General features: G+C 45.3%; 1 protein-coding gene across 3 annotated transcripts in view; it reads right to left on the minus strand.

Annotated features, from left to right (window-relative positions):
* Positions 1-18,847, minus strand: part of HMCN1 (hemicentin 1) — a 360,405-nt gene that overhangs the window by 201,173 nt on the left and 140,385 nt on the right. For all 3 annotated transcript variants that reach the window (XR_012906027.1, XM_075936754.1, XM_075936755.1), the window contains exons 10-11: positions 18,609-18,730; positions 14,836-15,111 (exon numbers count right to left, since the gene is read on the minus strand). Coding sequence is in view for 2 of the 3 variants with exons in the window: in XM_075936754.1 (XP_075792869.1) it covers positions 14,836-15,111; positions 18,609-18,730 (398 nt within the window). In the remaining variant the exon portion in view is untranslated. The remainder of the gene's footprint in view (positions 1-14,835; positions 15,112-18,608; positions 18,731-18,847) is intronic.

Below are 18,847 nucleotides of genomic sequence, written 5' to 3' on the forward strand. Positions count from 1 at the left end.
ACCATGTTTTAGTTTACAGCCCTTTACAGAAAACCTTGATAATAATTACTTTATACACTCTTCAGACACATGCTTACAATAGAAAACTCCACAAAGAAAGGACTGGCCACAATTTTTTCCCCACTGCCTCTTTTTAGATATAATTAATGATTTTCAGATCAGTATGAAAATAGTAACAAAACAGTAATAGTTGCTGCTCAAAAATATAAATAGTGATTATATATATTTATAGAATCTCTTTTATCTAGACTGGCTCTCAAAATGTTTCATATTATTTTCTGAAACTACAGTTGTCTTCTTATAGAACCCTCCCTTCTCAATTGCACAACCCTAATCGTTGGCAAGAGACATGCATGGTTCGATTAAAAAGTAGTAGTAAGATGGTATTTAGGTAACAAACAGAAAATAAACCCCCATATCCATTTTTTCAATTTGTTTTAGAACATGATTGACCAAATCTCAAATGCAGAAAGTGATAGTTTCACATAGTTTTCCATGTCATTACAAACCCAAAACCTGTGCAAGATTTTCCAGGAAGATGCACCAGGCTCACAAACCTGGGCTGATTTATGAGCAAGATGGAAACTTATTACTTTGGGTCAAAACTCTGAAAAATTCTGTAGTTTCACATGGCTTCAACTCTACACCAGGCAAAACTTAGTTGCTTTAGCTGTGTTTTGTGTCTTTGTTCCAACTCAGATGTCTGCATGAATTCAGAAAGTGGAAATCCACAGAAAGGGAGACTTGAGGGGGGAAAAAAGCTATTAAAAACTTTTGAAGACTAAAACGCCAATGAGTTCTGAATAACACTCCTTGACTGTTTAGGGATGGAGGAGCAAAGGGCCAGCACAATATAAGCAACATTTAGGCAGCTCATAGTCTTGCTGGTAGCCCTATCTCCAAGCATGAATGTCACCTTCCTGGGTGACAAAATTAAATAGACTAGTTAGAAAGGAGCCAGTCTGAGTCTGGTGTGGATGATCCCATTATGCTAGCACTATAAACCAAGTTTCTCTAGGGAAAGAGACTGATCAGAGTCAGTGAAGCTGCTCAGCAATGCCCAAGACTGATTTCCACACAAAAGCCAGCAGATTGTCATTGTGGTTCATTATGGCAAACGATGAACGAGCTCTTTCTACGGTGCTGCCTCACATGCCTTCGCGCACTTTTTGGGGAGAATCAGCAGCAGCAGGAGGAGACTCAGGAGTAAATGCTGATGATTCTCATGAATGTCTTCTTCGGGAATGCTGTATTTGTTACGCACGCACGCACACACATACACACACAGCTGGATTAGTAGCGTTTGCCTCCATTGCTACAACCTGTAACAATTGCATTAACTGCATCCATCTTTACAATCACTGCCCACATTGTAACATCTGAGTTTCAATACATGGCCTTCTAACAGAAGTCTACTCTCCTTGATGGCAACCACCATTTACACTGAATGGTTATGCTTAGCCAGTTCCAGTATTAAGGTGAAAGAGGACTTTCAAACTCAAGTTTCATAGACTAGGCTGCATTCTGCTAGCGGAGTCACACTGTAGCTAAAAGCCAGGCTACCAACGGTTATTACAGGTCAGACAGTAAATTAACATGTAGCACACAGGTGTGATGACCTCATCCCTTTGGAAAGGGTGGGGTGAGATCTGCACTGGTACTGGAAAATAAATATACATGGGTACGTCTACACTAGCCCCCTAGATTGATCTAGGGAGGCTAATAAGGGCAACCGGAATTGCAAATCAAGCCCAGGATTTGAATATCCCGTGCTTGATTTGCATGTTCCCGGACAGTCGCCATTTTAGAAATTGACTAGCCCAAAGTAACTGCCCGCGTCTACACATGGCAGTGAAATGGGATTCCAGAATAAAGCCCCTAAATCGAATTAGGTGGTGAACCTCATTCCATGAGGAATACCACCTAATTCGATTTAGGGCTCTATTCCGGAATCCCGTCTCACTGCCGCGTGTAGACGCGGGCAGTTACTTCGGGCTAGTCAATTTCTAAAATGGCGACCAGCAGGGAACATGCAAATCAAGCGTGGGATATTTAAATCCCAGGCTTGATTTGCAATTCCGGTCGCCCTCATTAGCTTCCCTAGATCGATCTAGGGGGCTAGTGTAGACGTTCCCTAAGATGGCTGACAGGGCAACCAGCAGTAAAGATTTTTAAAAACTAATCTGGGACTCCAAGCTCAGAGGCTACCTAATCAGCATGGGCAACTGACAACAGCATTATAAGTTCCAATGTTTGCCACAGCTTTCTTTTTAAACACAGATGACAGGACTGAGGAACCTACTGCCCACAGTTTAACTTGATCTGGTGCACAGTAAGTCTCCCCGCCACAGGCTAGAAGTGCCATGTCTCAACACTCCCCCTCAGGGCTGGAGTGTGAGCGCTGGGTCGCTCCACTGTAGGAGAAGCCCTGAGTCTTGGCACCACCCACCCTACAGGACTGGAACGCTACCCGTCGTCTTGTCTCGCGGCCGGCAGAAGTCCCACGTCTTAGTGTCCTACCCCCTCTGCAGGACTGGAGTGCAGCCCTGCTGACTCGCCTCGCTGCTGGCAGAAGTCTCCCCCCCTCCCTCTCCTGCTGCAAGACTGGAGCACAGCACATGCCAAGTTAAGTGTGAGAAATGGGCGTGGTTTTTTTTTAAAGACTGTCATAGATGGGATGGGCATACCTCCTTTTATGGGAAAGGCTGACAAATAAGAGCCCGGGTGTCATTGCACATCATGTTATTTGCAGAGGGAAGAAAAATATGCAAAATCTTAGCACAATGCTAAGACAAACTATGTATTTGTGGGTGAGAAAACCACGAGCGCCGACAGCACCATGCAGAAATTCCCCTTCAGGTTGATGTACAGTAGTCGGGGGCCAGGATGGGGATGTGTGTCCCATCTATGCCTCTCCCATCCTCCCGCAGTTAGGGAAGCCCACAGCAGCAAAGTCATGACCCTCTGTAACAGGATATTATTGATCGTCTTGGCTACTTTTATGACCACAGCCCCTGCCAATTTTCCCACCCCAAACTGGTTCCTGACTGAGCGGTAGCTGTCCGGCATGGCAAGCTTCCAGAGTGCAATGGCCATGTGCCCCTGCGTGGTCAGAGCAGGTCTCATGCAGGCATCCTGTTGCCTCAGAGCAGGGGTGAGCCATTCGCATAGTTCCAGGAACATGGCCTTGTGCATGCAGAAGTTCTGCTGCCCCTGCTGATTGTCCCATCTCTCCATGGCAATGCAGTCCCACCAGTCTGAGCTTGTCTCCTAACCCAGAACTGGCGTTGCACTGTGTCCAGAGGACTGACTGGCAGCTAAGCTAGCATGAGTGCCAGGGCTTGCCTGAGCAGAGCCTCCATGCCTCCTGATTTTAAGAGGAATAAGGGATCTTCCGGAAAAGGCTTTATTTTCCGAAAGATCCCATCTAGACTGGCGCTTTTCTCCGGCAAAGCCCCGAGCCGGAAAAAAGCGGCAGCCATGTTCATGCAAATGCCGCGGGGGATATTTAAATCCCCCGCGGCATTTGTAATTCCGACTTGTCTCATTAACATCCCTTTTCTGGAAAAGGGTGCCAATGTAGACACAGCCTGTGAGAGAAACTGTTAAATTTGTGATAGACACTAATTTCACAGAGGCAAGAAATACAGACAAAGTAGTAGAGGTAATTTTTTTATTGAACCTATTTCTGCTGGTAAAAGAGACACACTTTCACCAGTAAACCTAGCTCTTCTTCAGATCTCCTAATAGGCTCCTCAAACAATCTCTGACCCCATCTCCAAACATATATTTTCTGTGTACAAGCCTAACCTCAAAAACCAGTGTAATGACTGTAACTGATACTGCTGTGAATGGTAATTAGCAGCTGCTGAGCCATCCAGACAGAAGGACACCTGATTTAAGTTTATTTTTCATTCAAAGAATACGGACTTTTGTATCAAAGAACATTGCTGGGAGCTTTAGTGTTTTATTTTCTGTTTTGAAGAAAGCGGAAGTACCAAAGTGATATGACACTTTAGCTAATGACTTTAATCTTTTCCAGCATGCGTATTTTAAAAATCTTAGATAGCTCCCAAAAACAGTTTAGAAAGAACCACTGTGCTATTTAGATTGTTTCATGTTTAAATTTTTTAGGGCTGAATAATGAATGGTATTTATACAAACTTCATCTATGATGTCTTTATTTCCTGGCTATCTTTCTTTTTCTCTCACAACTGCTGCCAAACTGCCTTCAAAATACTTAACCTCTTGTCTCAGCAGTACTGGGGAATATTAATGCTGTTCCGTGGGATGTCCAGCAGAGAGTACACCAAGGATATTTTCGGCAAAAGATTCCCCAGGAGACCAAGGTTTGATTTTCCTCTTACACCATTGGAATTACTTCAGCTTTACTCTAGTGTAGCTGAGCAGAGATTCAGGCCCAAAGACAGTGATTAGATATGCTGTGTTCAACACGGCTTGCTGCCCTCTGGCACGCTCAACCAGAGCTGAATATGGTTTTGTCGTTGTTGTAGACAAGACCAAATCACATACCACAGGGAAGTCCAGCTTACATCCCACCAGGCCGTTCCATAAGGCCTGCAGCCTTGCTTCAACACAATATACAAACTGCTGATCCATTAGTGTTTTGTCACCATGTTTACATCATTTTAGTTTACACAAGGATGTAAATAGACCACACTATACCTGGAAACACCCTATTGAAAAATATACAAAGAAGCTAAACTTAAATATAAATCAATACAGGGGACTTTAAATCAGGGGTGGGGAACCTAAGGCCCAGGGGCCAGATGTGGACTTGGCTTGCCTGCATCTGGCCCCTGAGGCTCAGGTATCCATCCCTCCAACAATGGAGAGACCTAGCTGGTGTTCCAGCCCTCCTGCCACCTTCTTATGGGGCTGGAACACACAAAATCTACTAGACTGGGCCTCCTTATGCTCTAGTGTAGGAGAGGAACGTGCAGATTGTCTTTCTGCTTCTCAGCCAGACCCACTTCCTCAGATCAAATTGTGGAAGAAAATAGGCATGACCATATATACCAAAGGGATACAATAAAAAAAAGCACAAATCAAATTTCAATACAGAGGAGGGATGGGGCAGGGAGGTAAATGTCTGTGAGCTAATGATATTAGAGGTGATAATTGGGGAAGCTATCTTTGTAATGGGTAAGATAATTAGCGTCTTTGTTAAGACCCCGGCGTAAAGCGTCAAATTTAAGCATGAATGATAGTTCAGAGGTTTCTCTTTCAAGTCTGGTGTTAAAATGCCTTCGAAGCAGTATGCAGGTAATCAAGTTGAGACAATGCCCTTTCTGGTTGAAATGGCAAGAAACTGTTTTTTCTTTGAGATACTGCCTGATATCCGTTTTGTGTGCATTGATTCTTTGGCGAAGCGTCTGAGACGTTTGTCTAATGTACATAGCAGACGGACACTGTCGGTACATGATGACATAAATTATATTTCTGGATGAGCAGGAATATGTGTTCTTGATCTTATAAGTGAATTGGTTAGGTCCAATAATGGTGTCAGCAGAATAAATATGTGGACAAAGCTGGCAACTGGATTTGTTGCAAGGAAAAGTTCCAGGGTTGGTATTAGTGTGGTATGTCCTGTGGTTGTTAGTAAGAATCATCCTGAGGTTAGGTGGTTGTCTGTAAGAAACTATGGGTCTGTCTCTCAGAGCCTCTCGGAGTGTAGTATCATGTTCTAGTATAGGTTGTAGTTTATTGATAATGTGTTGTACGGGTTTAAGTTGGGGGCTATAGGTGAGGACAAGTGGTGTTCTATTGTTGGTTTTCTTGGGTCTGTCTTGAAGTAGATGGTTTCTGGGTATTCGTCTGGCTGTTTCAATTTGTTTTTTTATTTCTCCAGGTGGATAATTGAGGTTTATAAATGCTTGGTAGAGATCCTGAAGTTTCTGGTCTCTGTCAGTGGGATTAGAGCAGATGCGGTTGTATAGAAGGGCTTGGCCATAGACGATGGATCGTATGGTGTGTTCTCGATGGGAGCTGGAGGCATGAAGGTAACTGTATGAGTCAGTGGGTTTTCTGTAGAGAGTGGTGTCTAATTTACCATTGGTGATTTGTACTGTGGTATCCAGGAAATGGATCTCTCGTGTAGAATGGTCCAGGCTGAGATTAATGGTGGGGTGCAGGTTGTTAAAATTTCTGTGGAATGTCTCCAGTGTTTCTTGGCTGTGGGTCCAGATCATAAAGATGTCATCGATGTAGCATAAGTAGAAAAGGGGCAAAAGGGGACGGGATCTGAGGAAACGTTGTTCTAAGTCAGCCATAAAGATATTAGCATACTGTGGGGCCATGTGGGTACCCATGGCTGTGCCACTGATCTGGAGGTATAAGTTGTCCTCAAATTGGAAATAATTGTGGGTGAGAACAAAGTTACATAGGTCTGCTGCCAGATTGGCAGTGATGTCCTCTGGGATAGTGTTTCTAATTGCTTGTAATCCATCTTCATGTGGGATGCTGGTGTATAGAGCTTCTACATCCATAGTAGTAAGGATGGTGTTACAAAATCGATGTTTTGTAGTTTTCTCAGGAAGTCAGTAGTATCTCGGAGATAGCTGGGATTGTTGGTTGCGTAGGGTTTGAGAAGAGAGTCTACATAGCTGGATAACACAGTAGTGAGCGTGCCGATACCTGAGATGATGGGACGTCCGGGGTGTCCCGGTTTATGGATTTTGGGAAGCAGATAGAACAATCCTGGCCGGGGTTCAGAAGGTGTTTCTGTGTGGATTTGGTCCCGCGTAGATGTAGGGAGGTCTTTAAGGAGACAGTGTAGTTTCTTTTGGTATTCTGAAGTGGGATCACAGGAGAGAGGTTTGTAAAATGTGGTGTTGGAGAGTTGTTGGGTTGCCTCCTGGTTATAGTCGGACTTATTCATAATGACCACAGCAACCCCTTTGTCAGTGGGTTTGATTATAATGTCTGGGTTGTTTTTGAGACTCTGGATAGCATAGTGTTCAGCGCAGCTGAGATTGTGTGTCACTTATTGTCGTTTGTGAATAATGTCAGTCTGTGCATTGTTGCAGAAGCTTTGTACAGGCAGTCCCCGGGTTACGTACAAGATAGGGACTGTAGGTTGTTCTTAAGTTTAATCTGTATGTAAGTCGGAACTGGCATCCAGATTCAGCAGCTGTTGAAACTGACCAGCGGCTGACTACAGAAAGCCCGAGGCAGAGTTGCTCTGCCCCCGGCTTCCTGGATTCAGCCGCTGATCAGTTTCAACAGCTGCTGAATCTGGACACCTGGGGCAGAGCAGCTGGGGCGCTGCCGGGTAGGTCCCCGCAGCGCCGCACATCGGCGCTGTGGGGACCAACCCGGCAGCACCCCAGCTGCTCTACCCCAGGCGTCCCCAAGTCAGCTGCTGCTGAAACTGATCAGCGGCTGATTCCAGGAAGCCGGGGGCAGAGCAACTCTGCCTCAGGCTTCCTGTAGTCAGCCGCTGGTCAGTTTCAGCAGCGGCTGACTTGGGAACGCCTGGGGCAGAGCAGCTAGGGTGCTGCTGGGTTGCTCCAGTAGCGCCGCTCCTCAGCGCTTCTGGACCAACCCAGCAGCACCCCAGCTGCTCTGCCCCAGGCGTCCTGATTCAGCCGCTGCTGAAACTGACCAGCAGCAGCTGAATCAGGACGCCGGGGCAGAGCAGCTGGGGTGCTGCCGGGTTGGTCCAGTAGCGCCGAGAGCGGCGCTGTGGGACCAACCGGCAGCGTCCCAGCTGCTCTACCACAGGTGTCCCGAGAAAAGCCTGGTCTGCTGGGGGGGGGGGGGGGGGTCCCGAGAAAAGCCTGGTCTGCTGCGCCCCTCCCCCCCAGCAGACCAGGGAGACGCAGGCGACGAGACCGAGACGCGCCACAGTCCCGCCGCCTGGGTCCTCCGCGTCTCCCTGGTCTGCTGGGGGCCTTCCCCCAGCAGACCAGGGAGACGCGGAGCAAAGCCGCAGAGTACCCTTTACTTTGCTCCGCGTCTCCCTAGTCTGCTGGGCTCCCCCAGCAGACCAGGGAGACGCGGAGCAGCTTTTCTCGCCCCAGAGGACGTGGGCAGTGGAACCACGGCACATCTGGGTGGTCCCGCCGCCCGCGTCCTCCGGGGCGAGAAAAGCTCCATCCGTAAGTACGGATCCGACATAAGTTGGATCCGCGTAACCCGGGGACTGCCTGTATATAGAAATCCAGATTGTAATTCCAACCGTCAGGGGGAGTCCATATAGCATTATTTTTCCTTTGGTGTTGATAGGGGGGATCTGGTTGGTCAGACTGATGTTCATTGGTAGTTTGGAAATATTCTCGTAGGCGGAGGTGGCGAAAGAAAGCCTCAAGGTCACCACAAAATTGAATCCAGTTTGTGAGGGAGGTGGGACAGAAAGAGAGACCCCGGGATAAGACGGACTCTTCTGCTGGGTTGAGTTTGTAGCTGGAGAGGTTAACAATATTATCCGGTGGGTTGAGGTAGTTGCTGTTGTAGCCTGTGCTGTGGAGCAGTTTAGAAAGTTTATTGTCTTAACCTATGAGGAGAGACTGAGGGATTTGGGTTTGTTTAGTCTGCAGAAGAGAAGAGTGAGGGGGGATTTGATAGCAGCTTTCAGCTTCCTGAAGGGAGGTTCCAAAGAGGATGGAGAAAGGCTGTTCACAATAATGACGGATGGCAGAACAAAGAGCGATGGTCTCAATCTACAGTGGGAGAGGGAGGTCAAGGTTGGCTATTATGAAAAACTATTTCACTAGGAGGGTGGTGAAGTACTTGAATGAGTTACCTAGGGAGGTGGTGGAATCTCCATCCCTAGAGGTTTTTAAGTCTCGGCTTGACAAAGCCCTGGCTGGGTTGATTTAGTTGGGATTGATCCTGCCTGGCTGAACTTGATGACCTCCTGAGGTCTCTTCCAGCTCTATGATTCTATGATTCTATGGAAGTTGTCATATTTGACACCTGATGCCAAACATTCAGATTTTATAGTACAGTGTCCACAGTATGTTCAATGAATTCCTGTACTGGGTGCTGTTCCATCAAAGTACCACTTGTAACTGGCTGATGCAAACCTTTCAGTTGTAACAGAAAATCCCATTTGAACCTTAACAATAAAGCAAAATAAATAGACAGTAAAGTTGTCAGCTTTTGAATGCACCTTGTTAATTACTTATTACGGGCTGCTCGCGATGTGATACAAAACACTTTATACCTTTCATTCTGTCTATGATGTGACAACTCGTGTAAATAAGCTTGTCACAAAAAGCTGATCTACATGCTGTTTATCAATAGGCCAAACCACCAGCAGCCAGTGCTTCTTTACTTTCCATAGGTCCCTATTTTTGTGAGATGAAAGCAGAACAGACCACATTTCTTATTCTTCTGTTGCTACAACCATGCATGAACTGCTGACAGCCAATCTTCTCCTTTGACCCACACACAACACAAACCATGAGGGCTTTCCCTCGCAATACAGATGTGATGCAGAACCACAGAACAAAGCCCAAATGCTATGACAGTATTTCTTGCTTAACTTGCTCAATGCTGGAAATTTACAAAACCAAGATTTTTCCAAAACAATTACATTGTGGCAATGTCTAGTGTTTGAGGGATTTGAATTTTCATGGGTACACATGAAATTCAACAGTCAAAGATTACCAAAATGAGTGTTTTCAGCAAAAATGATGTTGGCTACAAAATAACTCATTTATGCCCAAAAGATGTGTTAATAACCCTAGATATAAGAAACATAGATAATATTATACAACTATCAGGGCAAGGCTTTCAGATATGGCTCTTCTCTAATAAAAATGCATATATCACATTCATATTTTGTTTACAAGACCATGAAAAGCTGCAGGGAAAAGGCAAGGGTCACATGATTATGGAATTTCCCTCTCTTCCTGTGGAACAGAAAAGCCTAGAAAGATGTACTGATTAACATTAATGCTTATGTTAAGAATGTTAAGGACTAGTCGACTGTCCGATAAGCAAATGCTTATCAGATAGAGGCAGCAAAGGGGAGGAGGAGAAGAGGGAATACTTCAAAGCAGCAGTGCTGCAGGGAGCCCAGTGTATGGGCTCTGTGGAGAGCTGCTACTTTGAAACACTGTGGTGGCATTTTAAAGGGGCAGTGTCCACAAAGTTGATCCTTGCCTTCCTAAGGTGCTGCCTCTTTGAAATGCTGCTGTGGCATTTCAAAGTGACAGCGCTGCACGGAGCCGGGGTCAGCTGGGAACTCCCTCGCTGACCCCAGGCTTCGTGTGGCATTTCTGAGGAACCCAGAGTCAGGTGAGGAGTTCCCAGGTGATCCTGGCTCCATGTGGAACTGCCACTTTGAAATGTTGTGTGGAGTCCGGGATCAGCTGGACTCCCCAGCTGACCCCGGCTCTGTGTGGCATTTCGAAGTGACTCCCCTGCTGACCCCAGGCTCCATGTGGGCATTTCTGCTTTGAGTCATTTCCATAGGCTCTTGTGCATTTCAAAGCGTAAGTACCTGGGTTGAGCCTGGAGTCAGCGGGACTTCCCACTGATCTGGGCTGTACGCAGAATTCCAACTTTGAAATGGACAAGAGCTCTCACTGGGGCTCTTGTCCATTTCAAAGGAGGAATGCTGAAGTACCTATCAACTAGTTGAGTAATCAATGGAAATTCCATCAACTACTCGACTAGTAAATTAATCGATATTTACCATCCTTAGCTCCTGTGTTAATGCTTCTATCATAACACTACATAGATTTCATGGGGAAGAGTGTTTCTCATACTGGGGGTCCTGCCCCAAAATGGAGCTGCAGGGGAGGTCACAAGGTTATTTTAGGGGGGTCATGGTATTGCCACCCTTATTTCTGCACTGCCTTCAGAATTGGGAGACAGGTGTATAGTGGCCACTGACTGCGGGCTCAGTTCTGCAGAAGTGTGACAGACGTAAGGTTGGCAATACCATACTATGCCATCCTTACTTCTTTGCTACTTCTGGCGGTGGCGGCTCTGCCTTCCGAGTTGGACTTCTGGCCAGTAGCCGCCATTCTTCAGCTGCCCAGCTCTGAAGGCAACACCACAGACAGCAGCAGCAGCAGCACAGAAGGAAAGGTAGCAGTACCACTCCTCCCTCTCCCTCCCCACCCCCCCGCCAGCTCCTACTTGGGTCAAGATTATAACAGTTATACAATTATAACTAGGGATGTTAAATTTTAGATTAATTAATCAAATAGTCGATGGGCTCTTGCTACAGTTCAAAAGCAGAAGCCCCACAGATAGCATAGGGCACTGGCCCTGTGCTTGCTGCAGGGCTTTCTTTTGAAATGTACAAGATCCCCAGTGGGTGAGCCCCAGAGGGCACAGAGCCCCCTGCCCTCAGCAGAGATGGTGCTGGGGGGAACCGGCTATTAAGCTGGCTCCCCCCAGCACTAGCTCCTGCTCCCCCCCTCCCTGGCTGCCTCTCTCTGATAGAGGCAGCAAGGGGGTGGAGAGCGACTAGTCGCATCACTAGTCGAATATCTGATATGCATCTGATGAAGTGGGTCTTTGCCCACAAAAGCTTATGCTCCAATACATCTGTTAGTCTGTAAGGTGCCACAGGACTCCTTGTCGCTATCACTAGTCGACTATCTGATGGCTTATCGGATAGTTGACTAGTCGCTTACATCCCTAATTATAGCAGAGCAAAATTTTAGATTTAAATAGCTGGATACACGACATTTACTATTTTTAAATCCTACGATCATGCGATTGACTAAAATGGACCATGAATTTGGTTGGGCTTAGTTCTGAGATAGAATTCTGGGAAGTTCTGAAAGTGCTGTGTAGACCCCACCCCCGACAGTCATGTTCGTACTGGACAGCTCATAGAATCATGGAGCTTCAGCATGACAACGAGTAGAATAGACCAGGGGAGGCTCTGCAGTAATCTGGTAACCTCCCTCCCCTGATGAACCCAGGAAACTGATTGGCGCATACCAACTCCTCAGCTGTCCCGGAACCTGCATGGAGCATATTAAACCCTTCTAAAAGAGACACTTTTCCTCGGAACGGCTTTGGCCTGGGTTGGGGAGAGGAGGTACAGCTGCAGCTGGCCCAGGGCTCCTCTGGACACATCATCTACTCTGATTTCCTGTATATCACAGACCAGCAAGAGCACCTAAGCACCTGCCCACCAAATCCAATTACCAAAATGAAACAAAATGTCAAATCCTGCAGGACATTAAGCTATTCTGTGTCATGGGCATATATAGGAGGGACTAAGATGCACCAAAGGCCAATGCCCCCACAGAGGCAGGCAACCGATTAAGTGAGATATACCCGGATGATCCTACCAATCAACCTGTGCCTGTGTTGTAAGGAAGGTGAAAAAACCACACGGTCCCTGCCAGTGTGGCCTGAGGGAAAATTCCTTCTAATCCACATATGGCAATCAGTTAGACTGAGCATGTGAGCAAGAACCAGCTGGCCAAGAATCTGAGAAAGAGAATTCTCATTTCCAACTTACAGCACCAGCTCACCCTGTCCAATGGCCCATCTCCAGCTGCGGCCATCTCGCATGCTTCAGAGAAAGGAAGCAAAACAGGACAAAAAACAGACTAGCATGGAGAAGAGCAGGAATCCTGACCCCTTCAGTTACCTTAAAACAGAGTCTTAGGGCCAAATCAACAATAGCACCAAATCCTAGACAAGTCCTTAGACACCTTTCTTAGGCAAAATTACCATTCAGTGAGTGAAATGATAGGATTGACTTAACTTCAGTAGGAATAGGATTTAGCCCTTTAAGGCTCAGTTCTGGCACCTTGATTCACATTGTTTTGTATATCACCACACAAGTAGCCCCAAGATTTACAATAGCTATTCCTCAACGTGAGCAAGGATAGGGTATGTCTACACTGCAAGCTTATTTCAGAAAAAGCTATTCCAGAGGATATCTTCCGGAATAGTTTATTTCAAAACAGAGCGTCCACACTACAGGGAAGCCTCAAAATTAGTCCGAGGCAGGCTTCCCTCGATTTAGTGCTCTCTTGATTTAGAGCCCCAGGAGGCACTGGGGAGGAATAACTTTAGTTATTTTGACATAGCAGCAGTGGAGCGTCCACACACATCCTCTTCCAAAAGAGCTTTTTCGGAAAAGTTGTTATTCCTCGTGGAATGAGGTTTACCAACATTGCAAAAAGCCCTCTGTTATTTAGATTTTCTTTCAAAATAACGCAATTGCTGTGTGGATGCTAGTATTGTTTTTCCAGAATAGTGGCCATTATTCCAGAAAAAAGGTGCAGTGTAGATACACTCTTAGGCTGTGTCTACACTGGCTACATAACCCGTAATAGCTATGGAAATGAGAGAAGTCAGAATAGGGAAATGCGCAGGGGATTTAAATATCCCCCGCGGGATTTAAATAAACATGGCCGCTGCTTTTTTTCATGATCCAAAATATAGTACATTTCTTAGTGTTAGCTATAGTTCTATAATGGAGTACTTTACTATAAATCATTGGTGGGGAACCTTTTTTGGGTTGGGGGCTGCTGACCCACAGGAAAATCAGTCGGGGACCACACACAAGTGAAAAGCAAAGAACCCTCCCAAAGCCTCACTGATGTAGCCCCCACATTCCCGTCACACAGGCTACAAGATTTTGTGTGCTCTAGCCCCATAGAGGAGCGGGAGGGGGGGCCCTGCTGGAGCAGCAGTGCAGGCTCCCAAATGCTGAGGGGGAGCCCCAAACCTTGGGGGCTGGATCCAGGCAAGCCGGGGGCAGAATCCAGTCCCCAGGCCTCACTGTAAATTAGGGTACGTCTAGACTACATGCCTCTGTTGGCAGAGGCGTGTAAAATAGGCTATCCGACATAGTGAATGAAGCGGGGATTTAAATATCCCTGGCTTCATTAAAATTAAATGGCCACCGCGCTGTACCGGCTCAGCTGATTGTCGGCACAGCGCAGCAGTCAAGACATGGATCAGTCGACAGAGGAAGCCTTTGTCGACCGCTCCCTTATGCCTTGTGAAACAAGGTTGTGGATTATGTGTGGAAGTGGATTATGCACTGCAGAAAAAAGAAATCAGGCACAAGGTGGATGAGTCCATAATAAACTTTTAACTGGACTAACTTCTGCTCATGAAAGAATCAAACTTTTGTTCTACACAGAGCTCTTCAGATAGCTCGAAAGCTTCCCTCGTTCACCAACAGAAGTTGGTCCAAAAACCAAGAGACCATCTCACTCACTTTATCCCTCTAGTACCCTGGGACTAGCATGGCTACAACAACACTACAAACTACAAATACCACATTCAGCTGCCGCTTAGTTTTACTACTTACTAGTGATATTCCAAGCATCTTTCATCAAACTCAAAAGAAAACAACCATCAGTCTCTTAACTGACCTTGTCAAAACCATCTGAGAGGTCATCTCAGGCATGTTTTAAAGCACTTAGCAATACAGCCAAAATGTAATTCCAATCTATTTGATATAATCAGCCTCATATATGAGTGATTTGAAACTAAATATTTTGCTGAGACAGCAGCAAACCTCTTTAGCTTTACTGCAAAAACCTGCCAGAAGTCATCTAGTCATTGTGTTAAGCCTCCCAACTGGCTTTGAACAATTGCCCTTATGGAAAAAACAGTGACATTTGAAATTCTATCTTTTCTACGTTATTTTGTATGGAAGAGGTTGTTTTTGGTGCATGTGGGTGGTTTTTTGTTTGTTTGTTTTTTTGTTTGTTTTTTTGTGGCAGGGGGAAAGGGTCTGTCAGTTTCCAGAGGCTTTCACCAAATTGCCCAAAGAAGCAAATTTGTTATCAAGAGGAGAAAAAAAGTGGGGAGGAGAAAAAAGAAAAGAAACATGCTCCAAATGATTAAATGCATCTTCTTTGTTACCTTGCACTGTGAGGAAGACAGAAGCCATGGTAGATCCACCTTCATTGGAAGCAGTGCAACTGTACTCGCCAGCATCAGTGAGCTTTACAGATTTTACATCTAAAGACAAATTGCTCATCATCCTTATTCGGGAGGGCTCCACAAGCTTCAGGTCCCTGCCATTTCTCTGCCAGGTGAGATTGTAACGCACTGTGCTTAAGGTTAGGCAGGTCAGTATGGCTCTCTCCCCGGGGGTGACTGTGACATTATTAGGAACCTGAACCACCGGCGGGGGCTCTACATGGAAAGAATCAAAAGAAAGGATTAAAAACCCAGGAGGCTCATTTAATAACACAGCAGTAGTAGTGGAAGTAAAAAGCCATCCCATTGCATTATTTAATACTTAGTTTCATCTCACGCCCGTGAAGGCAGGACACAGGGGTCTGATCCAAAGCCCACTGAAGCAAAAGGGAGACTTTCAGTGAGATCTGGATCAGCTCCTACATTTGTGCATGCCCCTGTGTGAAAAAGAGATTACTGAAGAGCTACCCTGAAGTCAGCAATACTGAGTATGTGTGCTTTTTCCTGTGCCTCTGAACAGCACTCCAACTATCATCACGTTCTTCAAATGTGTGTGTCAACTTGAGTTCTAATGGATTTTAACCTTTTTACTCACATCAGTGTCCTTTCTACGCTGCAATTCCCCTCCCCCCATATTTTGTTGTTGTTTTCTTTCTGACTCCTCTCTCTGCTTCTTTTTACGACAGAACTGACTCCTCAGCAGCCTACAAACTCAGAAACTTTGAACTGGATTGAATTTTAATGTGAAACAATGGTTTCACATTAGGTCACGTGATCTTTGTTGAGACATCCCTGAATGAGACAACATTTTAATGGAAATCTGAAAGGAAATTTAAACCATTTTGGGGTTTTGCCCCTCATTGCTTTGGTTTAAACCCAGTGGTGTTTGTTCTTGCACACGAAGAAATACAGAACTGCAGAGAGTGTGTCACAAATGTCAAAAGGTGGAGTGATTTACCAAAGATATGACTGCAGTAAACAGATTATTATAAGCAAAGCAAAGATAATCAAAGAGGAGCTCTCTGTTAACAGAGAAAATGTCATCCCTGTTCCAAGGGCCAGACATTCAGTTCATTTGAGATCCTAGAGTAGATGGATGGGCATTGGGCTGGTTCTCTGCCCTGTGGTGAATTTCTTCAAAAGCCCTAGGCACCTGGATATGGAGCCTGGCTTCTTTTCACAAAAGTATGGTCCCTGTTGGCTACCCAGTAGCAATCATCCTTATAGCCATCACATATCACTCATGAAAGAGGAAAAGGAAAGGAAACCTTATTTACTATGGATGGACGGAGAGGGAGAGAGCGAGAGAGAGAGAGAGTGCGTGTGTGTATATGCGTGTGTGTGTGTGTACAGTCTTATCATTGATATTTGGTTAATTACTCCACCTTTTGACACATACATACACTTTTATTATTGTACATATAATCTTTTATCAAATGCTTTTTATCTGTATATCTCCAAGTACTTTACCAAGTAGGTCAATATCTTTATTCCATTTTACAGGTGGGAAAAGAGACAAAGAGGGGAAGGGACCTGTCCAGAAACTCAGAGGCAAGGCCAATAACAGAAAGTAGGTCTTTAGAGAGCCAATCCAGTGTTGTATTCACCAGGGCCTCTTGTTGACCTCATGTACACACACGGTACTCAACACTGTTTTGTTCAAACCCAGACTCGAATTCCTCACATTCAGTACCTATGTCTTTGCTGGCCCTTTACTTAAGATGTCTGCACAAACTAATAAGCTATATGACACTTTAAGATGTGGTAATAGCACAAAAATCAAATGGAATGTTTGTTTTTTCTGAAGTTGAAGAATGTTCAGATCGTTCCAACACCTTTCCTACAAAATGGATAATTTGTGATATACTGGTACTGGTTTGTCATGGGATAAACTGAAAATTCTTAAAAAGAGTAAGTTTACTATTCTGGGCATAAGAACATAGAAATAATTTTGTTTACAACATTTATGTGCAATTATTTCAAAGTAACTTACAAAATAATAAATGGTCCCATAGCACTTAAGAGACTAACAAAAAATAAAGATAGTATCATAAGCTTTCCTGGGAACACCCACATCTTCCACAAAAGCTTATGATACTCTCTATATTTCTGTTAGTCTCTAAGGTGCTACAGGACTATTCGTAGTTTTTTAAGTTATTTTAGTACAGACTAACATGGCTACCTCTCAAAGTATATTCCTTTCTATCAACCCAGCTGCACAGTTCAAAACAGATATAATAATTCACATTTACATAACATCCTTCTTGTACAAGGATACCCAACGTACTTTATGAATGATACATAACAGCGAATTGTTCCCTATAATACCGTGGTCCCCAACACGATGCCCGTGGGCGCCATGGCGCCTGCGGGGGCATTTGTATGCGCCCGCCAAGTGCTCGGGGCTGGCCTGGCCCCGGGCACATGGCACACGGTGAGCGCCGGCCCCGGGAGTGCCGCGGATTGGCCGCCCACGCTCTGGGTGCGGGGTGCTTGCAGGGGGCGCCGGCCCCAGGCGCGCGGCACTTGGCGGGGGGAGCGCCGGCCCCGGGCACGCGGCGCTTGGCGGGGGGAGCGCCAGCCCCGGGCGCGCGATTGGCAGAGGGGAGCGCCGGCCCCGGGCGCGTGGCACTTGGAGGGGGTACCGGCCCCGGGCGTATGGCTATGGGGGGGCCCCACCCCTGGGCATGTGGCTATGGGGGGGGCCGCCCCCGGGCATGCAGCTATGGGGGGGGCAGCCCCTGGGTGCGCAAGTGTCCCCGCCCCCTGGCACCCGGCGGGCGAACGGCCATGCCCCCTGGTGCCCGGCAACCTCAAATGGTTGGGGACCACTGCTATAATATATGTTCTAGTCATTCATCTGGCCCAGTTCTAAATGACTCAAGTAAAGAGCCTTTAACCACTTATTTCAGACAATGTTCCAAAATATAATTAATTTAAATATTAAAGCATGTCTCAACATTCAATCTAACTTTTCCTTAATTTCATCTCATTATTTCTTGTTAATCCTTTTAGGAATAATAATAATAATAATAATAATACCTAAATCTGTATTTCCAACAAATCATTAGGAACTTGCTTTAAAACTAAAGTAGAAATTAATTTTAGATGTACATCTTTGTAAATTCACAGTTATCTGATCTATCTATACCCTACATTCACACAGTTAAAATTGTCATTGCTCAGATCTGAGAGAAAAAAAAACAGATGGATTCTCTCAGGCTGCAATTTGTGCCTCCAAAAGAGATTCAACAGCTCATACCTATTCAAGGAAGCACTAAAATATGATTAAATACCACTGACTTCATGGAAGAGTATCAGAAAGAATTCAGTGGCACTTTACTTAATATGGATGGATTCATAGATGCTGGAAGCATGGGTGCAGGGGATGCTGACTTGAAGTGTTTTCCATTATATCCAGAATTTACAGTTTGGTTCAATGGCTTTCAGCACCACCACAATACAAATTGTTCTAGCGCCACTGGATGGATTTATGTGTGTGTGTATATATTTTAACTGGGGTTAAATATTTCCATTAAGGCTCTGAAATGTTATCTATTGGCAACTAAAGAACATACATTAACGTAAAACATTTTATTAGTACTGGGTTACCATAAATTATGCCATCTAATGTGGCTACCTTCTGTTAAGTAAAAATGACAGTGCTTGACAGTCTAACACAAGTCTAGTACAGAAGTATAAACAACATTTACCTGACACGTCCAAAAAAGTCTGAGCACGTCCAGTGCCCACACTGCTAATGGCAATGCATTCATAGTATCCTTCATCAGACAAGGAGACCTTGACAATATCCCAGTTCATGCTGGAGGACTCCCTGCAAAATTATAAAGCCTCTGTAACTGCTTGAAATGCAAGAGAATGGAATGAAAGAGTTGTTTCCTATTGATTGGCATGTGACTCTCAGGTTAACGAAAATTTCATATATGGAGGA

Source organism: Pelodiscus sinensis, chromosome 9 (genome assembly GCF_049634645.1).
Source record: "Pelodiscus sinensis isolate JC-2024 chromosome 9, ASM4963464v1, whole genome shotgun sequence".
In the NCBI taxonomy this organism is placed as follows: Eukaryota; Metazoa; Chordata; order Testudines; family Trionychidae; genus Pelodiscus; species Pelodiscus sinensis.